Raw genomic sequence first — 26,930 nt, 5'->3', positions numbered from 1 at the left:
CATTATAGAGGCCTTGAAGTCCAGGGAAATCAAAGCCACCTCTAGAGATGGTTAACAGGAGGCTTCTTCATTATGCTGTAGAGTTTTAAATATATTAGTGAACATGGCTGTATTTCGTAATACTGGACAAAGGCTTAATCTTAATTCCTTCACACATACTATAACAATTGTTAAAAAAATAGTTCTTAATGACGCAATGCTGCCTGCAGAGTTTAATATCAGGAATGGCGATTTTAGATTGACTCTGAGATTGACTTATTGGAATTTATCCAAGTTCCTTAAATAGCTTGGTAACACATTTTCAACTGTAGAGGGAGAAATGTTTAAATTCTTTGAAGTATATTTGAAGTGTATTTTAGGACTTCAATTACTTATTTAGTACTTTGCTTCTCAGCCTCTAACATTTATGTTTACTGCATTTGCACAAAATTAAGATCACTGTTACCTCAATTTGTCAACATCTAAACTTTTCTAGGAATGTGTTGCAGGCCTGAATTGCAGAAATAGATGCGCAAGATAGAAATGTAAAACACTTTTACTTCACATTATCCTTAAAAAACCTAAAAAAAAACTCTGATTGGCTTTTGCACAAAGATGCATAGTGGGGATGTAAAAATCCATCTAACTCTCTCATCTTTAAACTTCAACAAAATTGCTTCTCAGGAAGGCCATCGGTTTCGTTCAACTATTTGAAAACATTAAGTCTTGTTGTGTCCGTGTGTTGTGTGGGAATCAGTCTGCATTCTGATTCGGTGTCTCAGCAAAATTGAATTACTGTAACACATAATGACAGTAAAGACTCTTGATTCTGGAAATATTTTGAATAGAATACTTTGGAGATGTGCATCAGTACGACGTTTTCTGGTTGTACTCTTGTTCATCATAGAGAACACCTGCTCCCACAAATCTGTTTTATCCAGCAGTGAATAAAAGATGCTGGGGTTCCTCCGGCTCTGCTGAGCAGCAAGGTCAAACAGAGCGGACTCGAGAGGAGTTTTGAGCGAACTCACTGCTTTTCTGTGAGGGGGTGAGGAGAAATGTGGTTTTCTCAGCGGAAGTCAGCAAAAACTGAAGAATGATTACATTAATATTAAGGACCACTATGAGCAGAGTGGGTCAAACCGAAATATTGTTTTATTATTTACAAACCATGAACCATACCTAAAGGGGAAAAAAGGAGACTTCAGCTTTCTATACACAGAGGTGCTGTATCAGGTCTGTGGATTTATTGAGGCTTTCTCTCATTTTACACTCATAGCTGTTAAGTTTTGTCTCTGAAGTGTCCATCCGTCCATCCACCTCACTGTGGTTAAAATCTTTTTTTATTAACGCGTTCTCCTCGCCCCCGCCATGGCTGAGACAAAAGATCTCATATAAAGGTGTGCATTGTAACTGTGACTGAAAATAGCCAGAAGGAGGAGCATTTTGCCCCTGGCAAAGGTAGCCAGTCCAGGGGAGCTCAAACTCGGCTGAGAGGCCCGGAGCTTGCAGGCTAAACGGCTCCACCTCTCAGCCTCTGTTTCTCGCTCTCAAAGCAGGCAGCAGAGAGGCTGTGGACCAAAATGAATTGTTTAACAATTGAATATGGTCACATACTGTTATCTGCTATGTACACTCCTATGGCATTTGTTTTGACTTTGGGCTGATGGGAACAGTTGGTAATGGGTTGTTTAATGCTACATGCATTTGGAAATGACTAGGAGATGGAGCACAGACCCGGAAATGGAGGAAAACCATTATTTAAATCCTGCAAGCAGCACCTCTGTTTTGTATATTTGTGCTGTAATTACAGTTGCTAAATCATTGGGAGTGACAAGAGCAGCTCATTCAACACTAGCTTCAAGACAATGTATTTCTAATTTTGGAACGGCATCGGAGAATGCATCCTGTAAACTGAAGAAGTCCCACAGCATATGGCAGCAACAGGTATGATTTCAGGAACGCATTCACTGTAACGGTGGCATGTTGAGTCCAAAGAGATGCATCTTTCCTGCAGTTGGGTCAGATAGAAGCCATTTTGTGTTCATACCAGAAGCAAACTTCACCAGAGTTCGTTTGAGAGAAGACTGAGTCCGCCTCAAAAAGTGGGTCTCTGTCATGTTGTTTGTTCTGGACCAGGGTTCGCTTTAGAGTATACACACCTGCATAAGCGCCCCAGATAAAGGTGGGAAACAAACTTTGATCCGTTTAAAGCAGTCCAAACGTGGTAGATGTGAATACACATTTGTGCTGTTGAGATCTGTGGTGAGTTCTCCTGTAATAGTGATAAAGGTTTCACTTCCAAACAAAGACAGTCCCCCAGACTATTATTGTGTGAAAGCACCCAAAGATTTACCGGATCAACACAAAGTGTTAAAACAAAACTATACATCATCCAAATGTTTTTTAAAACCGCTTGCAGCCAGCCAGCAGCTAGCAAAATTTAGTTGTAAAACAGCATCACCTTAAGCAGAGGGATTGGAGGCACTCTAATTGCCACGCCTTGGCCCTCTACATTATCACCAGAAACATTTCTGAACATTCTTCTTTCAGCCAGCTGAATGGTAGTGTGCAGCAAAATGTGTGGGAGGTGAAGCAATGCGTCAATCCATATAGTAATCCATACAACCAGAGAAAACAGAGGCCCTCCAGGCCTTTCCCTTGCACCTGCTTAAACGTCTGCTGGTGAAGATTCTCAGTCATCCAGGTCATGGTCATTCCAAGAAAAAGTAAAAAACAAAGCAACTGGACTTATCCGTAGTAGAAGACGTTTCACTTCCTCTCCAGGAGGCTTTCTCAATTCAAAAAGTCTGGAGTAATGTGCAGTACCAAGCTTTATACCATTGCCTAACAAAGGCCTTGTAATGGCTTAGATAACATGCAAATTCAACCGAAACAGGTCCACCCCGTAGTAATTGGCGGTCATTAAAGTCATTAAGCCAGCAGATTGGACCGAAACTGGTCCACTCCTCTGTAACGAAGAGTCATTAGGGTTGTTATTGGCTTGGCTTAAACAAAATTTAAACCACATGGGCAGTATAAAGGCAACTTTAACAGAGTTTGAAGTCGTAACTTTGTCAAAGGTCAGGTTACCTTAATGCCAGTGTTCTTTCCAGTGAGTTGACAAGGTCGACATAGAGCCAGGTATGTGAAACATTACAGATACAAATGTTAGCGAGCGAAGCAGACTTTAATTTAATTTACTGGGGGTGGAGGTATTTGATGAAAACTCGTGTTTGTTTCTTTATGACAGACAGAATGAGAGAGAAAAAAAACAGATAGCAAATCCAGAAGTATAAATACTTATAACTTAATTGGTGTTGTTTCTATTAAGTACAATAATATCCACAAAGCATTCTGTGTCATTTTGGTTTTGCTTCCTGTGGTACTTTCTGAAAGCTGAGTGGTGAACTGGAGGATAATAATGGTAAAAACTGAAAGGAGAACCTAAGGTTTTATAGATCACCCCTTTTCCTCAACCCTCTCTTTTTCCACTCGGCTTCCATGCGCTCTGTGACCCTTTGTATCTTGGTCACTGTAATGTGTATCAGCTGTTGGCATCTGCTGCATCGCGATTTAAATGCAATACGCTTAACATGCTATTGGCATGCTACATGTGACACTATGAATATTTTAGCAAACAGCTCCTGCATTCCAAACAGTCTTTTGTTATATTGATATAAATTTTGCTCACACCCACACTCTGACTATCACAGGAGAGATGTGTGTTTGGCTAAGCTGTTGCTATTATATGTCTGGTTGACCCACCTGGAAAACTCTTTATTTTATTACTTATCCTCACATCTTCACTGCTTCCCTGTTCCTTTCTTCTCACTCTTCCTTTTCTGCTGATTGTTCGCGGCCTGTGGTCAGTTCAGAGTTACTGTCAAACACGGAAAAAGGGGGTTTCAGAGGGACGAGGATTACATTTAACATGCTGAGTAAGACCGCAGCACTCGGTACAGCACATTGCTGCTAAATTAGTACCGCTGTTAATTTATCCTCCACCCACGTGCGTACAAACATAGACTCACGCTGTGCTCCTGCCACAGAGAGTCTTTCCATTTTCAGTCAGAATTGTGCATCAGGGATTATTTTTTTCTTGAAATGACAGACCTGTCCTTAATGAGCAGAGAAGTGGGTTTTTGGAAAAGGGCTTTGTGTTGCGTGTCTATTGTGTATACAGTATGAGCGCATGTGTGTGGGAGAGTTTTGGCTCACGGCAGCTCCTGGGAGAACAGCAGTCGCCTTGAACATCAGGGGACCAGCCAGGCATGTAATGGAAACTTTGGAGATTTAGCTGCTTGCTAAAAACGACCCGCCAGTGTACTCCCTCAGATGGCTCCTACTGTGCGGGTCCTAATGTGATAACGTTGGGATATTTTTCTATATTTCATCACACAACAAAAAAAAAATGCTGTGGTGACTCCCTAAAGAGTGAAGCGTTGTGTGCCAAAAGGTTGTGCAGCCATGAACAGCGCTGTAGTTTGGTCACACTCAGAACAGGAATGCTGATTGCAGCCGGAGGTAAAGCACATAAAGATCTTTCCTTTCTCATCATTAGAAAAAAAAAAAAACACATTAAGTCCAGGCTTTGGTCAGATGAAAAGCTGTTTGTCATCTAAAAGCAAAATGTTGAGTTCCAGACGATAGATGAGAAGCAGATGCTAAAGTTTGGAGCCCCCTGAGTGTTTTAATGGTGACTCTTTGCTGCAGGTTGTTTGGAGACGACGTGTTGTAGCAACAGAGAATGCACTGTCAGTCCCGCTGTTGTGTGTGCGCGCCAGCCGCATTTATAGCCTCGTAAATGCTTTTTGGATGAGCCTATTTTGTGTGCGAGTTAAAGAAAGATGGTGGATGTGTGCCTTTGCTGGGAACTGCACTTGCTCACATAACATCTGCAGAGAAGAAGGAAAAAAAAAAAACTGGCCTGGTTAATATCTTTCTCCAGAGCGAGGAGCTGATTTAAAACGTGCTACCTGTTTAATGTCTGGTTTATATAACCGCAGATTTGCATATCCAAACACATCCTTACTCATGCATCATTTCTACTCATCTTCCCTAACGTTAACAGCTACATCTGTATTCACACTGAGAGTTGTGCTTCTGTGTGGAGGTACAAAAGTACCACGCTCTACTACAGATAGACAATTTGGGTTTATATTTTTTTTTTCACAGTATTTTCTGATATTAACATGACAATAAAATTGACAATAAAAAGTATTTTGAAAGCATTCTTTTCTATAAATCTAACTCTAGATACAGTCAGAGGCTCAGCAATGGTTTAATAATGGAACTTGTTATTAACCAAAACAGTAATGCAACTATGCTGCTAAACAGTGCGCAATAATTGCTCTTATTGATTTACAATGTAGATGGGGTATTTATTGATGCTCCCATCTAACCAACAGTGAAAATCATTCCGAAAACAATAGCAACAATTCCATTTATGCAAGCACTTTATGGGATTTACAAATATAAGTAATCAGAGTTTATAGTTATCATCACAGGTTTATCAGGATTATTATTTTCTACAATAAAGGTAAACAATACGTTAACCACCCATGCCTTTGGTCAATAACATAAAAAGTATATGGGATCATAGATTTTTTTATTTGTTTAAATGATTGAATATATATTGGAAAAATAAATAGAAATTGATAGATAAAAAATTACAAATCAATTTATTGTATGTTAAATTTATATGTCTGTAATGTTTAATAGTTTCTGAGCTAGTGCGCATCATTAAATAGTTTAAACTGTGGCTTGTCACATCTGATTTATTATTTTTTTTAAACGATCAGATGCAATATAGAAATCAGTAACAATAATTTAAGTTAATATTTTATGTTTTAGATTCTGTGGCACGCTGCCCCTGTGTTCTCCTCTTTGCTGCCGTTTAGTTCCAAGCAGGTTGGCTACGAAGAGGAGATGGAAAGGTTAGACGATTTGCGGTTGTTTGAGTCTTGGGGAGCAGTGCCAGCCTGCACAGGTGGCATTTTGTCTGGATTTTGCACCGGGAGCGAGTGTGCAAAACAAGAGGGGCATGCAGCGGGGAGAGGAGGCAGGCAACAGGAAACACAGCCTTTGGATTTATATGTAATTGTTTAAATCAGTGACTCACTGTTTGATCCTTTATAATTGGTTTGTAATTTTGTGTGGAGAGCATAATAAAGCTTTAATTCGGCGTGCTGAATTGGGCTTTGAATTAAGACTCCTTCGTGGAAGTACAGAATCACTTCCTGGAATATTTGAATTTGGGTAAATTGATGCTACACGTATGCAGCTCTGCATAAATTCTGATGATGGTGCTACAGTGGGAATGGCAATCAGAGCTCAATTGTTGATGCCACAAAGGCTCTAAGTGTTGTTTTTATCCCGCTGTCTTGAAATCTTTCATTTTATTTGCACAATCAGTGCCAAATGAAAACATTTGTGCAGTGGTCTGGGTCTTCTTAGTATTCACGCCCCTCTCCGAGATGTTGGCAGCAGGACCGGGTTGTTATCAGGGAGCGCTTCATCTGACTTTGTCGTCACAGATCAGACCAAGCTGATGACCCCGTCGACGAGCAACATCCAAAAGGTTCCCTCATGTGAGCTTTGCATCTGTGCTCTGAAATCACCAGATGAGCTACTGGCACCCAATGAAGCACAAGCTGCGTGTAGGTGCGGCGGCGTGCCCGCAAATAAACACTCAGTTTTTCACATTTCGCTGCAGCAGTAGAAGTAACAGCTCAAACCTGACACACCCCGAAACACCCCGAGCACCAGAGCCCTGCTTCCTCGGAGATGAAAACACTTCCTTCTTTCCTGTGTCTGTTTTTCCGGTGAAAAACGAGAACCCTGCAGGGAATGGAGTGGGAACGCGAAGGGGGGGGGGAGAGAGAGAGAGGGGCAGGGTGGAGCATCTGGAATAACATTCAGTCGTCTCTCATATCGCTGCTTTCTCTCTGATCCCTGTCTCACAAACACACTCACACTTTGCTTTGACATATCAGCTATCACCTCCTCTGCAGCCTCCGCTTCAGCCCCGCTGCTCCTTTAGATGACATCAGTGCAGGTGTTGGTTCTGAAGTAGACCCCATTTGGTGTTTGTGGATCTGTGTGTGTGTCACTTCTGGTGCCATGCTGGCTGAAACCGTTGCCATTTGGGGAAGGGCATTTGCTGCTTGTTGACTACCATTGATGTACTCATACACCAACGCTCACAGGTGGCTTGCTCGTCTCTCTGCCGATGCAAGCGGCTCTCGAGAAGTTTTTACTTTGATCTTTGTAAGACAAACCTGGAATCTCTGCCCAATACCATAACTGTTAAGGTTTTCCGATTTTGTCAGGTTACAACAGCAAACCTGCTATATTTATAAGGATTTTGTGTGACGGATCAACACAAAATGAAAGGAAACTTAAAAATATAATTTATTTGCCCTTTTTATGGCTGGGAGACTGTTGACAGAGTGACCATTAATCGTGCGCTCAACAAATATGGCCGTTTTGCAAGAGATGCAAGAAGAAAGTTGTCCCTGAAACTAAGCTGTAAGAGAGCAAATGGAAACATTTGCTGTCATGTGTTTATTTGTTTTCACTCTCTTTGCATTCATACCCCCCAAATAAAATCCAATGCAAACATTTGACTTCAGATGGCACCTAATTGGTAAATCAATTTAATGAAAACTGCTCTTCGCCTAAATTTAATACACATTACCCTGAACCCACCATCGCCGTGGTGTCAGACTTGGTGGTAGCTGAACATGCTATGGAGATTATTTCCTACAGTAAAGGTTGCTTTATGCTTGATGCATGTAGGCTCTACGCAGAAATGACACGTGCAGACACAGTGATATTTATGCTCCATGGGGCTCGTCCTCTGAAGTGGTACTTTTCTCTAGAGGGCAGCATTGCGCTCCTATGCCAAGTGTACTACACCACACTGCATGTAGAAGTAGAAGACACAGTTGTTTCCAACATTTAAGCCTCTTGCTTTTCTCCAACAGTGACGGCAATTTCTCTCTAGGAATTGTTAACAACTTGTTGATCACAGTGATCTTTTTGGGCTCCATCATAAAGATGTCTATATTTACGAACCTCCGCCAGTAGGGGCGCTTGCTCATCCGTCATATTAGAAATAACCGGAAGGTTAGAAATTTTCCCAGGTGCATGGTGCGGAAACCTTTGGTCACGCGGAGGGGCGTGGAAGCTAAAATGACGTAATAAGGCCGCGCGGACGCGTCGAGCACAAACCAGGCTTTAGGGCAGGGTAGTTGGTTAGAGTTAATGGAGAGATTAAGGGCACTAAGCCTGGAGGGATTATGATGTTAAACTGTTAGAGGTGTCTGGGGCAGATGTTCACCCTCCAGTGAGTTAACAACCCTAACATACAGCTGGAGCTACGACGTCATTGTTCAGATCAAAGCTTGTTCGTGTGTTTGAATGGCCCAGTCAAACACTAGAACGTTATCTAATTAGGAATCTGTGCCAAGACTTAAAAATTGATCTTCACTGCCCCTCTCGATCCAATTTGACTGAGTTTGAGCCATTTTATAAACGAGAATGGGGAAAGATTTCATACTTTATATGTGTAAAGCTGGGAGATGCACACCCCACAAGCCTTGCAGCTGTCACTGCAGCAAAAGGTTGTTCTACATAGCATCGACTCAGGGGGAGCTGAATACAAGTGCATGCCACGTTTGTTAGATTTTTTTTTAAATTGAAAATTGAAAAGCAGCTTTTCCTTTCACTTGCTCTATCAGAAAAATTCCTAATACAGTGAGATTTAAAGTGGTAGTCGACAAAATGTCCAGGGGTATGAATACTGGTGGAAGGAACTGTACTAATACAAATACAATGTATGTATCATTCACAATATATTTTATACCATGTGCCTAAATGCAAGTTTACCTCTGTTCCCATTTATTGAGGCAGAAGATTGAAAGGGATTAACGCTTGTGGCGTTGGGGGGGGAGAAACAGCTCTCGTTTGTTGCGTTACAAACATCACGACTCCTCATTTCAAAGAGCAAATAAGAAACGCGGATACTGCGACACAACTTGATTTAGTCACCCAGCTGGCTTTGCGTGGCGTTTGATTCCTCGTGTTAAAATTAGTCTTAAGTCTGTCGCGCGTTTAAAAACAAATCCTGAGGCTGGTCTGGATTACGTTCTGTCAATCAGAACCAGCTGCCTTTGTGCACATGTGTGTAGCAGGTAGGCACTTGAAGTCTCTGCAGGCTTCCTTTTAGAGTGTATCAATATGATTGACAGCGTTAATGGTGTAATAATTCCTCACATCAGGCAGCTAAAAAGCTTCATTTCACACAGTGTTTTGGGTAATCAGTCCCGTTATTTGTTTTTTTTTTGTTTTTCGCCCCACTTTGCTCTTTGTTTCCTTACTCCTGCTGCACATTAAACTCTCCCTCTCTTTGTCTGTCTTTTTCTTTCCTGCAGGACGAATGCCGCAACTTTATCAAAGTGCTGCTCAGCAGACAGGGAGGCCTGTTTCTGTGCGGCACCAATGCCTTCAACCCGCTCTGTGCCAACTACACCGTAAGCAACCGCATCTCATCTGCCACCTCTGGAGTAACTTTCTCAGTCCTCTACAAAGACTAGCCAATAATACATTCCTTCCTAGAAATGCTTTAACATAATTGATAAATAGTTTACCTATTTCTCCCAACGGGAGATCTTTTTTTAGCAGCGTAATTAGTACATCTACTCAGGTGAAAACGCACACATCTTGATTTGGCACTGGAGTCGATGTTGACTTCCTCCCAAGTAGTTATTTATCCTTTTCTGTCTGGCAGTTCTGGTTCCTTGTTTTCTCTTTTTTTTTTCTTCTTCAGGAAAACAACACTTGTTATTTCTCTGCGGTTAAACTTTCTGGTCTGCTGATCTTAAGAGCCGAAGGCAGAAAATCAAGGGGAACAAAAAGAGGGGAAAAGGGGGGCAAAGAGAGTAGGCTGAGAGGAAGGCTGGGGACTTGACTTGTTTACCTGGTTTGGTTTTCTTTTACTGCTCTGCTTGCGGTAAAGAAAAAGCACGAATTCCAAATAAAGTGCCTTGCAAAGATCTTCATGCCCCCTGAACGTGTTCGCAATCTGTCACTTCATAATCACAAACTTCAGTGTCTTTCATTGGGATTTTATATGATAGACAAACATTGATGTACTGCAAATTTATGCAGTGGAAGAAAACTGATATAGGTTTTCTTTACATTTTCTAGGGATAAAAATCTGAGAAGTGTGGCATGCATTTGTATTTGGTCCCCATGCCAGTACTTTATGAAACCACTTAATTCACAATTACAGCTGAGCATCTTTTTGAGGTATGTCTTTGCTAGCTTTGTACATTTTAAGAGTGAAATTGTTGTCCATTCTTCATTGTAAAATAGCTCAACATGGGACAGAAAGAATGGAGGGGGTGTGAGAACAGTATTTTTAAATCTTTTCATTCTTAGAGGCTTGCAGAGGGTTTCTGCATTTCGCTCCATCCAGTTTCAAAGTGCTTCTCCGAAAATTGCAGAGGAGAAGCACCCCCACAGTGTGATTCGGCCACCACCTTGTGTCACTTTGAGGATAACGTGTTCTTGGTGGGATCTAGTGTTTTCCACATTATGTTTTTGCATGCAAACTAAAAAGTTACATTATGGTCTCATCTGATCAGAGCACATTTTCCCATATTTGCTCGCTTCTCTCAGTGGCTTGGGGCAAAGTGTAAACAGGACTTCTTGTGGCTTTCCTCTTGGCTCTCTTCCACCGTGGACAGATTTGTGGAGTGCATGGATTATAGTTGGCCTATAATTAGATTATCCCACCTGAGATGTGGCTCTTTGCAGCTCCTCCAGAGTTATGACTGTTCTCAGGCAAACCTCAGAGAACAGAGAGAGCAGCTGTATTTATACTTGGACTACAATGCAGACAAAGTAGACTGCCACATTACAAAGCAGACTCTGTTTACTATTTAGATGCTTTCTGAAGGCAACAGGTTGCATTGGATGTTAATTAGGGTGTCAGAGTATAGTGAATACAAATATAACACATTTTAACTTCTGGTTTACAAAAGCAATTTTCCTTCATCTTCACAGTTATGCACTACTTTTTTGGGGGGAATATCACATAGAATACTATTAAAACACATTAAAGTTTGTGGTTGTCATGTAGCAAAATGGGTAAAAAGTTCAAGGGCTACGAACACTTTTGCAAGGCACTGTAAAGAAGCAGATGTGAAGACGTTTAAAGCAAAAAGTCAAAGTGTCAGCTGGCCTAATTCAGTCAATTATCCCACATTTTTTTATATTACCCCCACAGTTTGTCCCTAAAATACAATTGTCAGAATCTGAAGGTTTGTTCCCATCAAGTTGCAACTCACCTGAATCCTCCTCCGCACAGCTCGCTCCACTTTCCCAGGCAATCGCTGTCTCACTCAATTACAGTAACAATCCGAGAATCGCTGGAGAGGGGGGGAAAATACACATAAATATTAATAATAGCTTCAGCTGATTTCGAAACCATTCAATGCAAGCAGTCGAGTCGAAGCAAGAGAAACGGCTCGGGAAAATGAAGAAAATCTTCCACCATCAAAAGCTTTTTTTTTTTTTTTTTTTTTTTTTGGGATTGGTGTTATTTCCCCGCTCTTATATTTCAAACTTGGTGCAACAGTGGAACATGGAAACAAACCTGGCCCATTATCTGTCAGCCACTAATGACGCCCTACAACACCTGTCTCCGCCTGATAGGCTGTCTGTTTCCCAGGGGACTAGTTAGCAATGCAAGCTGCTCTTTTATTTATAGCTCCGTTTTAATGAAACGACATTTATAAATGATTTTGCTCTCGACGCTGGATGGGAGGTACTCAAAGTTATGTTTTTCTCCAGAAACACTTTAAAGAACTGCTTGTAGCTACCTGTTAAATATACATGCGCCGTAATTGACACAGAAGCAGAGATTTTCGGCGTATAGATGCAGAACGGTGTAGATATGGGGCTGAAAACCCATGTAAATTATTCACAAGACTTCATGTGGGCGTCTGTATGCGTGCGCCGGTCTCTTATTTATCCACGAGAATGTGACTCTCTTGTTGCCTAATTGCCACCACTGAATCATTAGCTTGCGCTATGGGTAACGCCGTCTAATTGCCATTCTCTTGTGGCTGGTTTTCAAGACCGCTGCCGTATACATGCGTTTATATTGTTTTGGAGAGCCCTGACTGAAGCCTGTTTCTCTCTTTCTGTTTGTGTGTGCGGGATTCCAAGGGCGATACTCTGGAGATGATAGGAGACCCGGTCAATGGAATGGCAAGGTGCCCTTATGACCCCAAACACGCCAACGTTGCTCTGTTTGCCGGTAAGACGCTCCTTCTGGGTCCTGCGCTGCTCGTCTGTGTTTGGGTCTTACAGCGCTGTCACGCGCGGATGAAAAACTAAAGAATAACCTAGTTCCTCTATGAAACTTAATGTTTGTCACTTTAATGTGCCGTATAAGTTCAACTTCAATTAGCTTTTTTGCAGCTTGCTTGTTTACCTCGCTAATAATGTAATCATCAGCTCTGTGGAGATAAACTGCGGAGGGCCATAATGGAACAGTCATCATGTTTCTTTTTTATATTGCAGTAATATTTCAGTCTAGTCAGCTGTCATGTTTATGATAACAAACATTTTGCTTTATTGTTTGCCGTTGTAATGGTTTGAATTAGTTAAGGCAGCCCTCGTTTGTCTCTGCAGATAGTTCAGTAGATGACGCTCTGACATTCAAACAGCGTAAACACAAAAAGGAAGCTGTCCGCTGTCATCGTTTTTCAGCCTGATAACAGATTTTTACATTTGTGTTACTTTTGTTGTGTGCCCAAACGGATATAGAGCCGCTATGAAAGCTTCTATATACTATGAATATATAATATGTCTAATAATGTTAGCAACTGTGTGAAAGTATATAGACAAAAATGTAAAAATCAATAACCTGATCTAAGTTATTTTTTTACGTCTGCTGCTAAAATATTCTAAGACGTTACTGCAATGCTGAATATGTAACAAGTAAATTAAGGTTTTTTGATAATTACAGCATTTAGTTATTCACATTTTCATGCATCCTTGCTCACCAGGAAAGCCATAGAAAACAACTGAGTGTGCTGTATTTTAAACTATTTGAGGTACTAACATATTACTAAATCGGTGTCAGCTATTGATATATAGAAAAGTCATGGTTTAAATCTTTAACATAATCCCAGGTACTGCAATGAAAGTCGTTTTTTGCTAAAACACCATCGATCCTGCAGGCTGTCTGAACAGCTGAGGAGATGAAAAAAAGAGATACAGAAAACAATGGCTAAATTTAAAAGTAAACGTAGGAAGAGTTTTCACAAAAAGTCCTTTGTTTTGGTGTCTAAATAATTAACTTTTAGAATCATTACCGCAGAACTTGTGGCCTTGGTACTAGACGTATTTCCTCTCTCTTCAGTCTGGCTTTCATATTTTTAATAGAGAGCAACAGTTTCTGCTTTGCAGCCTATGAAAGCTAAATGTGTGCAGTCCTTTTCTAGCAATTATGATCTTTCCCATCAGCAGTAGAAGCAGCCTGCTGTAGGTCATTGCAGGGCTTTTTGACGACTTATATTAGCATCTTGCAGTCTGCTTTCATGGTGAACTCGGTCAGACCTGTTTGAAATGTCCTCCATCTGTAAACTATTTACCATTCAGTGGAATAGCTGATTTCAAATACTTTTCAGTGCCCTTTAAACCCCAGATCAGACTCATAGGCTGCTACCATACTCTTTTTGAAGACCTCACCATGGTGTACATTATGTTTGAGTAGATGGATATAAAACGGTTTGTTTGCAGTAATGAACCGGACATTGGAAGCGATGAACCGGTACCAAATAGGGCTTTGGATTGACTAAAAGATGACTTTACCCAGTAGCACATACTGTTCTGACAAAGACTGAGTGGTACCTAAATTGAGTTAAAGCAGAGATTTTATCTACGGTTGGCATATTGAAATTGGAAAAAGTACATAGCTTCATTAGAATCATGCCTCTCCAACTCACCTCCACAGGGATAGATTCATCCTGATGGTAGAGCAACAAGTTTCAAAGAGGATATTTCACTGATTGAGTGTAGAGCGATTTTTAACGCCACAATATAAATGTCTGGCACCAAATTTAACGTACCTTATGAAATTAAAATGTGCCATGAAAACTCAAGAGATGCATGTTGAAGGTTTTACAAAAGGCCTGTTTGTACTCAAACCTAAACATTGTACAAAACAAATGAGACTTTTCCAATGAGGATGAGCACAAAACACCCAAAGAAAGAAAGAAAAGAAGAAGCTGAAAAAAACCAAACCTGAAAGAAGTGTTTTTCAGAGTGGGCTGGGGGTCTATCCGCTTTCTAATTTTCCTGTATATACTGTATGCAGTCGCTTTATGAGACTGTGCAGCTCACCAGTGTCTGTATGTTTGTGTGTTTCAGAGGGGAATCTGTTTACAGCCACGGTTACAGACTTCTTGGCCATTGATGCGGTGATATATCGTAGCCTCGGGGACAGCCCCGCTCTGCGCACCATCAAGCACGACTCCAAGTGGTTCAGAGGTACCAGCAGACACCTTGTGTGAATGTGCGTGCTCGTCCTGGTGTTGCTCGTGTGTTTGCGCTCTTAAGCGTTACCGCTCCGCCGCTGCAGTGTCTCCCACGTTCACAATCACGCTGCCGCCAGAGTCGGATTGGCTCTGAACGCGTGTCCACGTTGCATTGCGGACTGGTGCATGCGTCAGCAGCGGAGGTTTGACTCAGCAGGCTGATGGCCGGTTACAGAAAACATCCGCGTCATGTTCCGTGTTTGCCGCTGATACGTGTTGTAGGAAGCCCAGGATGAACTATTACCAAAATCAGCATGAAAGTCATTTCTCAGAAATGCCAGTGAGACACAATTCTCTTATTATTTGCTGTGAAATCCCCTTTCAGCGTGTAATGAAATTAGGCCTGGCTTGTGCCTCTGTGCCCCTGCCCTCATGTTACTCTAGTGTTGTGGGAATTTACGCTGCGTTCACAAGTGGAGATGTTTTGGATGCGGACGTTCCCATGAACAGGCCATGTGTTCTCTCTCTGCACCAACACAGAGCCGTACTTTGTGAGCGCCGTGGAGTGGGGACCTCACATCTACTTCTTCTTCAGAGAGATAGCCATGGAGTTCAACTACTTGGAAAAGGTATAAAAGTGAACCGGATGGAGATCTAATTCCCCTCCTGCTTGTGAAATTTTCCATGCAGAGGAGGCAGCCTGTCCTGTCAGTGCATCCTTTTAAAAAGGATATTAGGGTAATATATGTATTCATTTAAAAAAACAAACATGGTAAGTAGATTCTAAACCAGCACTACTGTTTTATTCACAGCCACAATGACCTTTTGTTATTTTACCCATTTATACCCATATTTGACAAAATACCTGAGAGAGGCTTTAATTTAATGGTTTGTTTTCTATTTTCTTAGCTGATCCTGCATCTTTGTTGAGATTATTTATTTCTTTAAAACAGGAATTACTAATTAATTAGCGATTCACATTTTGAGAGAAGTGTTTGCAGCAGCTTTCTGGCGTTGACATGTTTACAGAGACAGAGTAAATGGATGCTTAAACAGCATTGCTATTGTGTGTTCAAAGAAGCAACTTTGAGATTCCCTGACATTTTCATGAATAATTGATGCCGACTTTAGCATTATAAACAATGATCTGTCAAAACCGGGTTATCACATTGCAAATAGCATGCAAATGACTCGTCACGGTGCAGCTGAAAAGAGCTTTTTAATATCTCCCTTTGGTAGATAAAACCCAAACTTCCTCCGCTCATCATTAGTGTCAACTCCTATCATAAAGCCCGCTGCGGCCTGCCGTTCACAGGTGGTGGTGTCGCGCGTTGCCCGCGTCTGCAAACGGGATCAGGGCGGCTCGCAGCGTGTCCTGGAGAAGCAGTGGACGTCGTTCCTTAAGGCGCGGCTCAACTGCTCCATACCTGGAGATTCCCACTTCTATTTCAACCTGCTGCACTCCACCAGCCCAGTCATCAGGATGCACGGCAGGGACATCATCCTCGGCGTGTTCTCCACACCGGCGAACAGGTACCACACAAGCACACACACACACACACGTGCCTCTTCTCTTTTCAGACATGTGCTCAGTTTCTTCCCCTACTTAACTGCTCAGGCAAGAAGATATTTAAAATATATTAGATAAAGCTCTTATCTTATGACCATAATAGTGTTTTTTTCCCCCAAAGATTTATAGTTACTTTGACAATGTGCTGCTGCTGATCTTATTCATATGTTTCAACATCTCAGCAGTCTTTCAAGCTTTTGGGTGTGTTTTCTTGCTAATTCAATACAAATATTTTCTGTTTATTCTAAAATTGCTTTTATATTACTTTTATGCTCTCATATTTTTCATAACTTGAAGCATTCCTATTAACACATGATTCATTTTTTTCATATCTTGTGTCTCTTCAGCAATGTATTCTAATCATGCAGGGGCAGTTTTTATGCACCTCCATATTCTGCAAGGTGCACTGAGATTTTCGTAATATTTGTTAAATAGTAAGAATCACGGCTCTGCTATTTTTGTTTTGTTTTGTCAATAAGGGTTTTCACAAATTAAAAACTAGGTTTTAACCAGTCCATAGAATGGTACAGTTCAGGCTTGACTAGTCTACATAGTATAGTTAGGGTTGTCTCAGTATAACGGGGTTTCTGTGCCACGAAAGCAGCATCATCTGCAATGTATGCTCAATGTAGGGTCCTATTTTGTTTCACAGGAGGCCTAATTCTCATTTTAATGGACACGGAAATGAGCAATAAAAAACCTGTTCAGGGATACAGTGATGTATAATTATCTTTGTGTTGCCTCTTTGCAAAATGGTCTCCTGTGTGTCTTGTATCGCCACATTTGCCATTCTTTCTGGTGAGAATCAGATCTGCTGATTATATCTGTCATTGTTCCTATTGATATATATCCAGTTTAAAAAAAAAAAAAAAAACATATAACTTTGGTTAAAGCAGGAATTAAAATTTAAAGGCAATACATTATTTTCCCTTCCTGGAAAAATGTATGGTTTTGGTGATGCAATTTCTATCTGACTGACATTTTAAACTGCTAAGGCCTTGTTTGCAGCTAAATTAGCACCAGGTTAGGGTTAGCAAATTTTATTTAAAAACTGATAGACGTTAACAACGGGGAGTGGGACCACTCCCTATTCCAGAGAGCTTTGTTTGACCGGCCTCTTGATTGGAGTCACAAATCAGGTTGATAAACAGTAAAAACCAGTGAGAACATTCTGTCTCATAATAACCCAAATTTTGGTAGCTCATTGTTTATGTAGAAATGGATATAATTAGTGACTGAAATCACACACACATGCGCACACACAAACAATAGTGATGAAAAACATCTTCAAGAGAACAGCTGGATCCACATGAATAAAAACCCGTTTGAGCCTCCTTCAAACAGAGACCAAGGCAGACCCCCCCCCCCATGTAGCCGCATTCAGTGAACCACTGCTGTTTGTTCCTTCTTCTGTGAAGCTGAAAACGGCGAGCCTTCCTACGGACAAAACCGAGTTTGGGAAAAATCCAAGTGGCCGTGTGAAGGTGCAGAGGGGGTGAGAGCGGAGGGGTCGGGTATAGAGTGATTTAAGCCACACATGGTGTAACATGGAGACCGAGGGGGATTTGAAGGCTCAAGCACAATAGAAGCAGAAAACCAGGGAACTGAACAGTAGAGTAAACAAGGAATCTGACAGTATTATGTGTGTGCACCTTATAGGTTTAAATGCTTCGAACGATCTAAATACAGGGCGATGTTTTGATTACAGCAGCACTAATGTACACAGATGAATTAATTTATCCATGTAGAGTCACTGCTTTGTTTTCAGTATTCATTTTCCCTTCCCCCCCGAGTCTTTCTCAACATGGTAATCTCCTGGTCATCCATTTTTGAGGACGCACCACTTACCCAAAGCACCTAATACTGTATGCTGTCATGCTAATCTTAATATCAAATCTCAAATGTTTGCTTGGGAGTTTAAAATTGTAATCTATGGTGTTTTGTTTTAACCTGACAACAGCCAGCTGTATGTATCGCTCCGCCTAGCTCCACTCACATACATCTGGGACACGGCTCATTGAAAATGATTTCCCCAACCAAATTTTTGGTCTGGCCAATCAGGACGCAGGGCGGGTGTTTCATGGATGTGACGTAGTGGAGAAGCCACCGTGAGATTCCAACAACAATGGCGGCTCGCATCGAGGAAGCAAGCGTTAGCATTGATGCTGCTATTTCTTCCGTGTTGTCCAATCTACCTGATATTGTTTCATTAAAAGAACATCAGAGAACGGCTCATCAGCGTCACGGGTTAGCTTCGGTGTGACTGGTTGAAATAGCACGTTGATAAAGATGACAGACAAGTGGCTTATCCAATCATATGCAAGGAGTTTTGATAAGGCCCAGCCTTCAGTAAAGGCAATGCCTATGGCGAGGTCCCAGATGTATGTGAGTGGAGCTAGGCGGAGCGATACATACAGCTGGCTGTTGTCAGGTTAGTTTTGTTTCACCTCGGACAAAAATATATAGATATTTGGGCCACTGGCCAAAAAGCAGAAGCAGGCACAATATTTACATTGCTATAGTCTACAATGAGGACGATGGTAAGGGAGATTAAAAAAAAAAAAAAAAAAAAAAAAAGAAACCCTTTCCCAAGCCTCCAGAGCTCACTGTTGGAGAACTATACAGCAAAGAGGTATATTCGGATAAGCAAAAAAAAAAACATTTCATTTCAGATTGTGTTTGGGAACTGTGGTAGAGGGGGGGGGGAAGCATTCTCTGTCCTTCCATCACAAAGGTGAGGATGTGGAGTTGAAGCTCTTCATAACCCTTTGCTGGAACCATGTGTTGTGGTCAGATGAGACCAGATTTGCTGTTGCACGGTTTTCTGCCTGACCAGGTATGATTGGACCTCAAAAAAACCACCTGTTACTTGGGTCTAACTATGAGAAAATAAACGGGATTTTGTAGTACATCAAGTCTTGTGAGGTCTATTAAGCATGCTTGTCAATATAGTGGTTGTTTTATACTGGAAACAATGGGGTGAAATTCACGCTGTTATGATGTGCCGTGACCAGGCTGGTACTAAACTTTTATGGGACATCACCGTTGATTTATTCTTTTATTTATTAAAAGGATAAATCAACCAACCATGGAGCAATGATATTTAATTGCTCTATGAAACTCCCATAGGGGTCAGTTAATGGCCGAATCACTCAGGCTGTTAGGGATGCATTGAATTTCCTTATCAGTCTGAGGCCTCCAGCCTCCTTAGGCGAGCGAACCATCTGCACAGCAAATCATCAGAAAATGGGTCATTGCTGTAATGTTTTGAGTCACAGTGAAGTTGATTCTGTAGCAGTGGTCCACATAGGTGGACTATGGCGTGTCGGCATGTAGAGCTGCTGAACTTTTCAACTTGTCCAAAAAAGTCAGCGACGTCCTGATTTTGGGAGTGATCAAGTTTGTTTATGCTTCAGTTTTAAATGGATAGGAACAGAATATGGGGGTTTTGTTGTCGCATCCGGCCCTATACCTGCATTAAAACTATAGCCTGATACACAGCAGCGTATCAGGGTTAGGAGATGAAGCATTTTGGCAACAAACATTCACTGTAGGTTTAGTATGAAGCAAAGAATTAAAGATGCATAGCCACATTATTTGACATTTTTAAAATGTATACGCCAGTTGCATACAAAGTTTTTAAGAAATATTATCACGTCCTGCTGGCATATTGGGTATTATTTTGGCATTTTACGCTATGATTTTGCTCAGTTTAATAAATAAAGCCCTTCTATTTATCTATAATGAAAACTGTAGTGCGCATGTGCCACAGAGGATAAACCAGGAAGGAGCTAACAGCTATTAGCATCTTACAGCAAACTGTGTAAAGAATGCAGAAAGGTCCAAGATCAAGAAACACAAAAAAATATGATTCCAAGAGGGATAAGACTGAACTAGCCCTGGGTATACAGTATGAACGTTGGTGTTCACTAAAGCAGAAGCTAAAGCTGCCAATAGCGCAGATGTGACTGCAGAGTTGATTGACGTGATTAAATGTTCTGATTTATACTGTGATAATAGTAATAGCAATGCACTTTTTAGCCTCTACAGTCTGAAGTACAAACATTACAAATAGATCAATTGATTGATTGCTTCTAACTTTACAGCTTTATCTCTGTAGATTGGTTTATTTAATTAATAACGGTTGGTCTTCGATCACGCCGAGCTGCCGCTTTACCGCGAGGCATTTCAGAGGGTCAGGCTCGGTCCAGCATTATTATCAATAGTGATTTATTAGTTGCTAAATGGCGTTCTGATAGTTATGCGGTACTGCTGGTAGATGGCACCACGTCTGTTTAGACAGTATCTGTTTATCGCGCCCGGTTCTGGGTTTTTTTCAGGCTCAAAAAGGACCATCAAATCAGGATGGACGTTTGGTGTCTATAATTTTATTTTATCATGATCAAAAGGTTTTTGATCCTTTTGTTATAAGCATATAATGTGGCTATTTACCTTTTAATGTATGGAAAAAAATCCTCCCATGCCCACTGTTAAGTGTAGTGGACGATCTATAATGCTGTGGGCCAGTACTTCTTCCAAAGTGCTTACGGACCTTTTTAGAGTACTAAGCATCATGAACTCCTAAAACACCAGGATATATTAAATAGAAATCAGAGGATCTCTGTCATTAAATTACACATGATCCAAAACGTTCAACTAAACCCACACAATAAGTCAGTGAAATCACCCTTTTTCCATGGCTGCCATAGGCTTTAGGCACAAATCCTAAAGAAAACCTGGAGGGTAACTTGAGACATTTTGCAAACACAGTAGCAGATTCCTCTCTCCACGTCCTCCAACATTGTGAAATATTACAGAAGAAATGGTAAGAAGTAAGCATTGTCCTAATGGCAAGTAAGGGTTGTACAAAGTATTAACAGCAGAGTTGTCAATAATAGTGCCACCAGTATTTCACAAAAAAAAAAAAAATTAAGCCTACTTAACTTTGCTAGGTTGTCAAGCATACATTTGGTGGGATATATGCATTTAACATCTTCAGTTGCATCATTTACCAGCGAGTGTTTTGCATGTTTCTGACTGACATTAGAGGAAGAAAGAGAAAAATAGTTCAAAAGCAAAAGTAGAGGAGGTGTTGATCTGTAAAAGAGGGACAGAAAGGAAGATGAGAAATCCAAGGACAAGGAAGTCAGTAATGGACAACACGTGTGCCTCCCACTCCCTGAGACCTGAAACTGTTTCATCAGCTGCATCTTATCTGCGTGTTTGGAAGAATACGCTGTGAGAGGGTGGGCCGCTACCCACTGAGTCAGATGGATGCCTCGCATATGCAGACTCATACACAAATAAGCACATTTTCCCAGATAAAAGCTTTTGCATCTCCGCGCAGAGGAGAGGAGGACCAGCTGAACACACAGAGAAGCCAACCTCTGCCTGGGTATCCTGCCCCCGGGTCCTGCTTTAAATAACTCCCAGCCATGGCAGTGAGAAATGCAGGTTCTTGTAAGGTATGGATATGTAAGGTGGAACGAAACGGGCTGGAATCATCAGAGAAAACCTGTGAGATAGGTTGCAAAACTCCCATCGTCACCTTGTGGCCCGCTGCGGCACACTGGCAAAGTGCTTGCCAGACAAATTGCCTTGGCTGGCAGAGTGTAGTGGAAGCAGCATGAAAGCAGGACCTTGGAGGAAGGCAATAGCTGTTCACTCCTACCTCTTGGCCCACCGCAACACACAACAGGCTGCACTGTGGTATAGGACCGACGAAATGAAGTCGAGGATTTATTGTTTCCCCCTTGACATTCTGAGGAAGCTCATCTCCTCCTGTGCCCACACTCTCTAAGGGTTATTTCCCCACCACAAACCAGCTGCATCCGTGGAATTTTTTTTTTTGTCCTTTTTTTCCCCCAAAAGTATACCATCGAGATTACGACTATAAGAGCGGCAAAGCAAATAAGTTTTCTCCTCCTTATCTGATGCTTTTTTTTCTTCTGCCAGTTGGAAATGTCATTGGCGCTGACTGACGCGGGGCTCTTCGGGTTTAATAGAGCCGTATAATTTCCCTCACCTTGTAAATGAAATCTTGTGCATCCCGAAAGCAGTTTGCCGTCTCCTGTTCTGCATGTGGAGAATACTGTGTGACAGCAGGATGTCCCTCTGGTTAAAAAAAAAAAAAAAAAAAAAAAAAAGCCACAGAAGCGACGGGGAGCAGGAGAACAGGTTTATGATGCCATGAAGAATGCGATGCTGGGGAGGTTGCACAGATGTGCAGAATAGACCCCCTCTGGGCCCGCAAGCAGACTAGGCAAAGGAATACATAATAAGGTCACAAGATAGAGTTAGAGAAACTGGCATGGGGAGAATAACGCTCCATGTGTCTGACTGGAAACCCATGCCTCATGAGAAATACATGTTTTTATGGAAATATTTCTCATCAACATCAGCCTTCGTTGGGGCCCCCAGGTCCCTGATGGTTTAAAAGTTGTTAAATTTGCACAGGATAGTTTTATAAAAGCACCAGCGGTACACTGGAGTGCTATAGCGAAAACAGCAAAGCTCCACTTGTGAAAGTAAATCTGTTGACACTAAAAAAGCAATTATTAGTGCTGCACTGCCCCCCCCCCTCCCCTCCAAAATAAAAACGAAAAAACTAAACAAAACAACAGCAACAAAGCAGATCTAACATTTAACCCATTTGTCCCTAAGAATTGTCCAGCCTGGCTCCCGGTCGTCATTCTCTTCTTGTCTCTTGGCCGTCTACCCACACCATTCCTTAGGCCCTCTTCAGCGAAGCCCAAAAAAAAGTACCAGTAGTTAACATGCTAAAGAAAAGCTTTTCAATCTGAAAGTTAAATTATAACTCATATTTTAAAGCCAACTTAATCGTTTTGCAGCTTGTGTCTGAGCTGGGATCTCATTGCTTTCACTCTTTCGCTGTTTGTAAGTAAATCACAGAGAAAAATGTCTTTTTTACTGTGATGGCCTTGTGAACAAAGCCTAAAACTTGGCACCTCCGCACACCGACGCTTTCGAGTCTGTAATGATTGTCATGATCTTTGCTGGAAGTGGGGCCCTGAATGCAATCCTGTATAGGCCCCCACACAACCTTGAGCGCGCCCTGCATCTAGGTTTATTACAATAAAGGTTGGCAGTCAGCACATTTCAAAGTTCAGTTTTCCCTAGTGGCCAAATTATTTATTCTAATGAACATTATTTGTTGAAGAATACAGTGTGTGTGATCCACTGTGGTAGTCTAATTTGAACTTTTTTAGGAACATTTCTGTAGAAATTATTATGTACCCTTCTCTGAGATAATTGCAAATCTTTATTTTAATTTTATTATGGAAAATTTGTGGCTGCACCCTGTAATTAAAGGATTAGATTAAAGATCTCCTGACTGCCATTTTTTCCCGCATCTTTTTCCGCTTAACTCTACAACCCCATCATCCGACTGATCAGACGAATAATTTCATCCTGTCAGGGGAGTTTTTAAACAATAAGGCTGCTTATTTCCACCAAACGGTATCCGGTCTGCAAAACTTAAACAAAAAAAACAATGAAGAACTACTGGGAAAAATAAAATATACAAAGAACTGACTGAAGGGAAATATAAGCAGGAATCTAAAACATGACAGCGTAGCGCAAGTGAGAGAAACTTCTGGCGGAAATGAGAATAATAAAAGACACTTCTGCGAGAAAAACAGCTCGAGGCCTTTTGGCTTTCTTCCCTTAGATTCAGCGTCATATATGGGGCAAACCCAGTGACCTGCAAGCAGAGTGACGGGAGGTTGGAGAGCTAGGTGAGGGTAGAGAAGGCTGGCAGCCCTGGCAAACTTGTCACAGATAACATCTGGTGCTTTCAGTCTTTTTGAGGAGCTTGCTCATCCACATATAAAGTGCTGTGAAAAAAAATAAGGCTTTTTCCGTTTTACTTTTTGTCACAATTAAGTCTTTCAGACCATCACGTAAATGTATATATCAAAGATAACCTGAGTAAATACTAAAAAGAAATGCATGTTTCAAAATAGTTATTTTATTTATTACAGGAAAAAGGTGATCCAAACCAAACTGAAGCAATGTGAAAAAGTAATTTGCCCCTAAACAACTAGTTGGGGGCAACAACAAGCTGCTGCCGCCCCAGGAAACAACTGTAGCCAATCAATAAGTACGTTTACAGTTTCATGAGGGAAGTTTAATTTGCTCTTTTTTCATAGATTGTTTTAATTCAGCCATGTTGGGTAATTTCCAAGAGTAGACAACCTGTTTGAGGCCACGGCATCTCAGTGAGGTTTATGTCCAGACTTTGATGAGGCCTCTCCACAAAGCGCTCCATACCACCAGTCTATATGATGATGATTTGCTTTTTGTATTAAATCTCCTCACTATTTTATAACATAATTTTAGTTTTGAAACTTTACAGGGGGACAAACAAGCAAATCAGAATGAATCTAAAATAAATATATACCCAAATGAGGGGGAGGGGTACTTTTTCACAGCACTGTCCGACTGCTGCCCTGCTGCCCCTGCCAGACCCGGGGTTGTATTGCTGCCTGGAAATGCCTGGATATGATGAGTACGGAGGGATGATAACTTGACCCCATCAGGAGAAGACGGATCCCAGCTGCAGCCAAAAAAAATCCAGCCCACAAACTTTGCTCTCTGGAAACGCCTCTCAGTCCAGAACATAATCCAGGAGGCACTCAAATCAACAGCTGGACATTTATTTTGAAAGAAAAAGTCAGAAAAAGAAATAAACAGCTGGAACTCACGTAGCGCCGGATAACAAGTGTTTCAGTCTCTGTGTATATTTCTAAAGTAGTTTGAAGCCTTCCCTGCATGTCCACTGTTTCTCATTGATGAGAACACTTTCAGAACAGAGTGGAGCAGCGAGCGTGGTTTGTTTCTTTAAACTCGTGTCTTATCTCATCCGGGCAGCGCTCTCTTCTCTCCATCTCCAGCTAAAACACACAAATGTAGCATACAGAGACTCTGATTTTGGTTGTGTCGCTTCGTGTTTGTTTGCACGGGGGGGTCCACTGGACACTTCTCTGAGCAGATGCACAGCTCGGAGCAGCCGGGTTCATGAGCGGTTCAACGGCCTCTGAGGTGCAACGGGCCTTTTAATGGAATGTTTTTGTGGGTTCATTTCCTTTACGAGAATCTTTACCGCCTCCTTTTTGCGGGGAACTGAATTTTGAGTGACTCATTTCCTATTGTTGCTTTATACTCCAGGAATTTCCGTCAGGATCTTTCCTCTGGCCTAAAATAGCTATTCTGTGAGCTGCACATCTATATACTGTGGCCCAGAACTGATAGTGTCTCTCTTTTCTTTATTCTCGGCCTGTATCAGTCGTAATTTCCTCTGTGCTCCACTATTAGCTCCAAAGAGAAGAAAAAAGCCTAAATGTAATTTGTCATGTTAGATGGGCTCCAGTTCTTTTACAGTTTGTACATCTGAGTTTAGTTTTACCATCACTTTTTTAGTGTGGGTATAATCCACCATATCTTTCTTTTTTCTGTCACTTTTTCTCTCTATCCTTGTTGGGGAGTAGAGCCTGCTTGACATTGGGCTGACAGTCATTTTGTGTCAGCTCAAAGTGCTTTATCTGCCTCTGTCTCACCATCCCATCTCCTTCTCTGCAGCATACCGGGTTCGGCTGTGTGCGCCTTTGACATGGAGCAGCTGGCTGCCGTGTTTGATGGAAGGTTTAAGGAGCAGAAATCTCCAGAGTCTATTTGGACGCCTGTTCCAGATGAACTCATCCCAAAGCCAAGGTGAAGCCAGATGGCAGCGCTCAATGCATGCACCTGTGTTTTCAGATTGTTATCAACGGGCTGGGGGGAGACAATGGAAATGTGATGCTGCTGCAGAAAGTAGCTTTTTTATGAAAGGCGGTTAACAGAGCTTTGCAAAAGTGTTCGTACATACTGAACAGTTTTTCACATTAAAGTGGACATATCATGCTTCTACGTTTTTTTCTTTTCACGTTTAAACCATTCACTTGTGGTCTATATAAAGTGGAACTGCAATGCTCTGGTCTGAATTCATCGTTATTATCACCCCACAGCTCCTCTTTTACCCCTGTTCTGAGGTGTGTCTGAGAGCAACTCATTTTGGTGCTGTCTCTTTAAATGCAAACAAGGCATTTCACACCACGGCCCCCTCCAGGTCGCAGAGCCTTTCACTCCACCCCATTCAGCTATTTTTCTAGCATGATGGCAGACAATGTAATGAATTGTGTGGGTTATACACCAAACAACCAAACATTTTCACATATATACTTGTGACTTTGGCATCCTTCAGCGCTTGCACTACAACATCGCAGCAAAAAATGAAAATGGCAAAATTGATAAGCCGGAAGTCTATGACCTTGTTTCGCAGCTCTACAGGAAATATTGCAATGTAATTGTTGAAAAAACATAAGAAAGAATAGAGAAAACTGAATGGATTGAAAAATATGACTCTAAAAGAATATAAAGATATCTACACAACACTGCGGCAGACTAAATTAAACTTTTCTGCTTTCCTGGATACTCCAAGTACGCAACAAAATTGCATTTAAGTGCTAAAAACGTGGATATTGCATGATATCCCCTTGCAAACAACAAATTCCAATATATAGTATTGGGATTATATGTGATAGACGGACACAAGTATTGTATCACTATGAAGAGAAAGGAAAGCAATGCATTATTGCGATTTAAACTAAAAATAGTGCAACGTGAATGGATATTTAGCCTTTTTGTACTTTAATCTGTACAGCTGTTCTGTGAAGTTATCCCTGAACTTCGACAAATAAAAAGCCTCATGAAGAAAAAGCAACACAGCAGACGGATCAACGGGAAAGCTGTGGAGAAGTTAA

The 26,930-nt window shown here is 41.4% G+C and overlaps 1 protein-coding gene across 1 annotated transcript in view; it reads left to right on the top strand.

Moving 5' to 3' along the window:
* The window catches only part of sema6bb (sema domain, transmembrane domain (TM), and cytoplasmic domain, (semaphorin) 6Bb), a 242,666-nt gene that overhangs the window by 150,399 nt on the left and 65,337 nt on the right, over nucleotides 1–26,930 (top strand). The window contains 6 exon segments of the mRNA XM_036141318.1: nucleotides 9,420–9,518; nucleotides 12,223–12,313; nucleotides 14,434–14,553; nucleotides 15,081–15,169; nucleotides 15,856–16,073; nucleotides 25,711–25,842. Coding sequence (XP_035997211.1) covers nucleotides 9,420–9,518; nucleotides 12,223–12,313; nucleotides 14,434–14,553; nucleotides 15,081–15,169; nucleotides 15,856–16,073; nucleotides 25,711–25,842 — 749 coding nt within the window.

The sequence above is a fragment of the Fundulus heteroclitus genome, chromosome 9, assembly GCF_011125445.2.
Source record: "Fundulus heteroclitus isolate FHET01 chromosome 9, MU-UCD_Fhet_4.1, whole genome shotgun sequence".
Lineage (NCBI taxonomy): Eukaryota > Metazoa > Chordata > Actinopteri > Cyprinodontiformes > Fundulidae > Fundulus > Fundulus heteroclitus.
The sequence above is the reverse complement of the archived record's forward strand: the minus strand, read 5'-3'. Positions and strand labels throughout refer to the sequence as shown.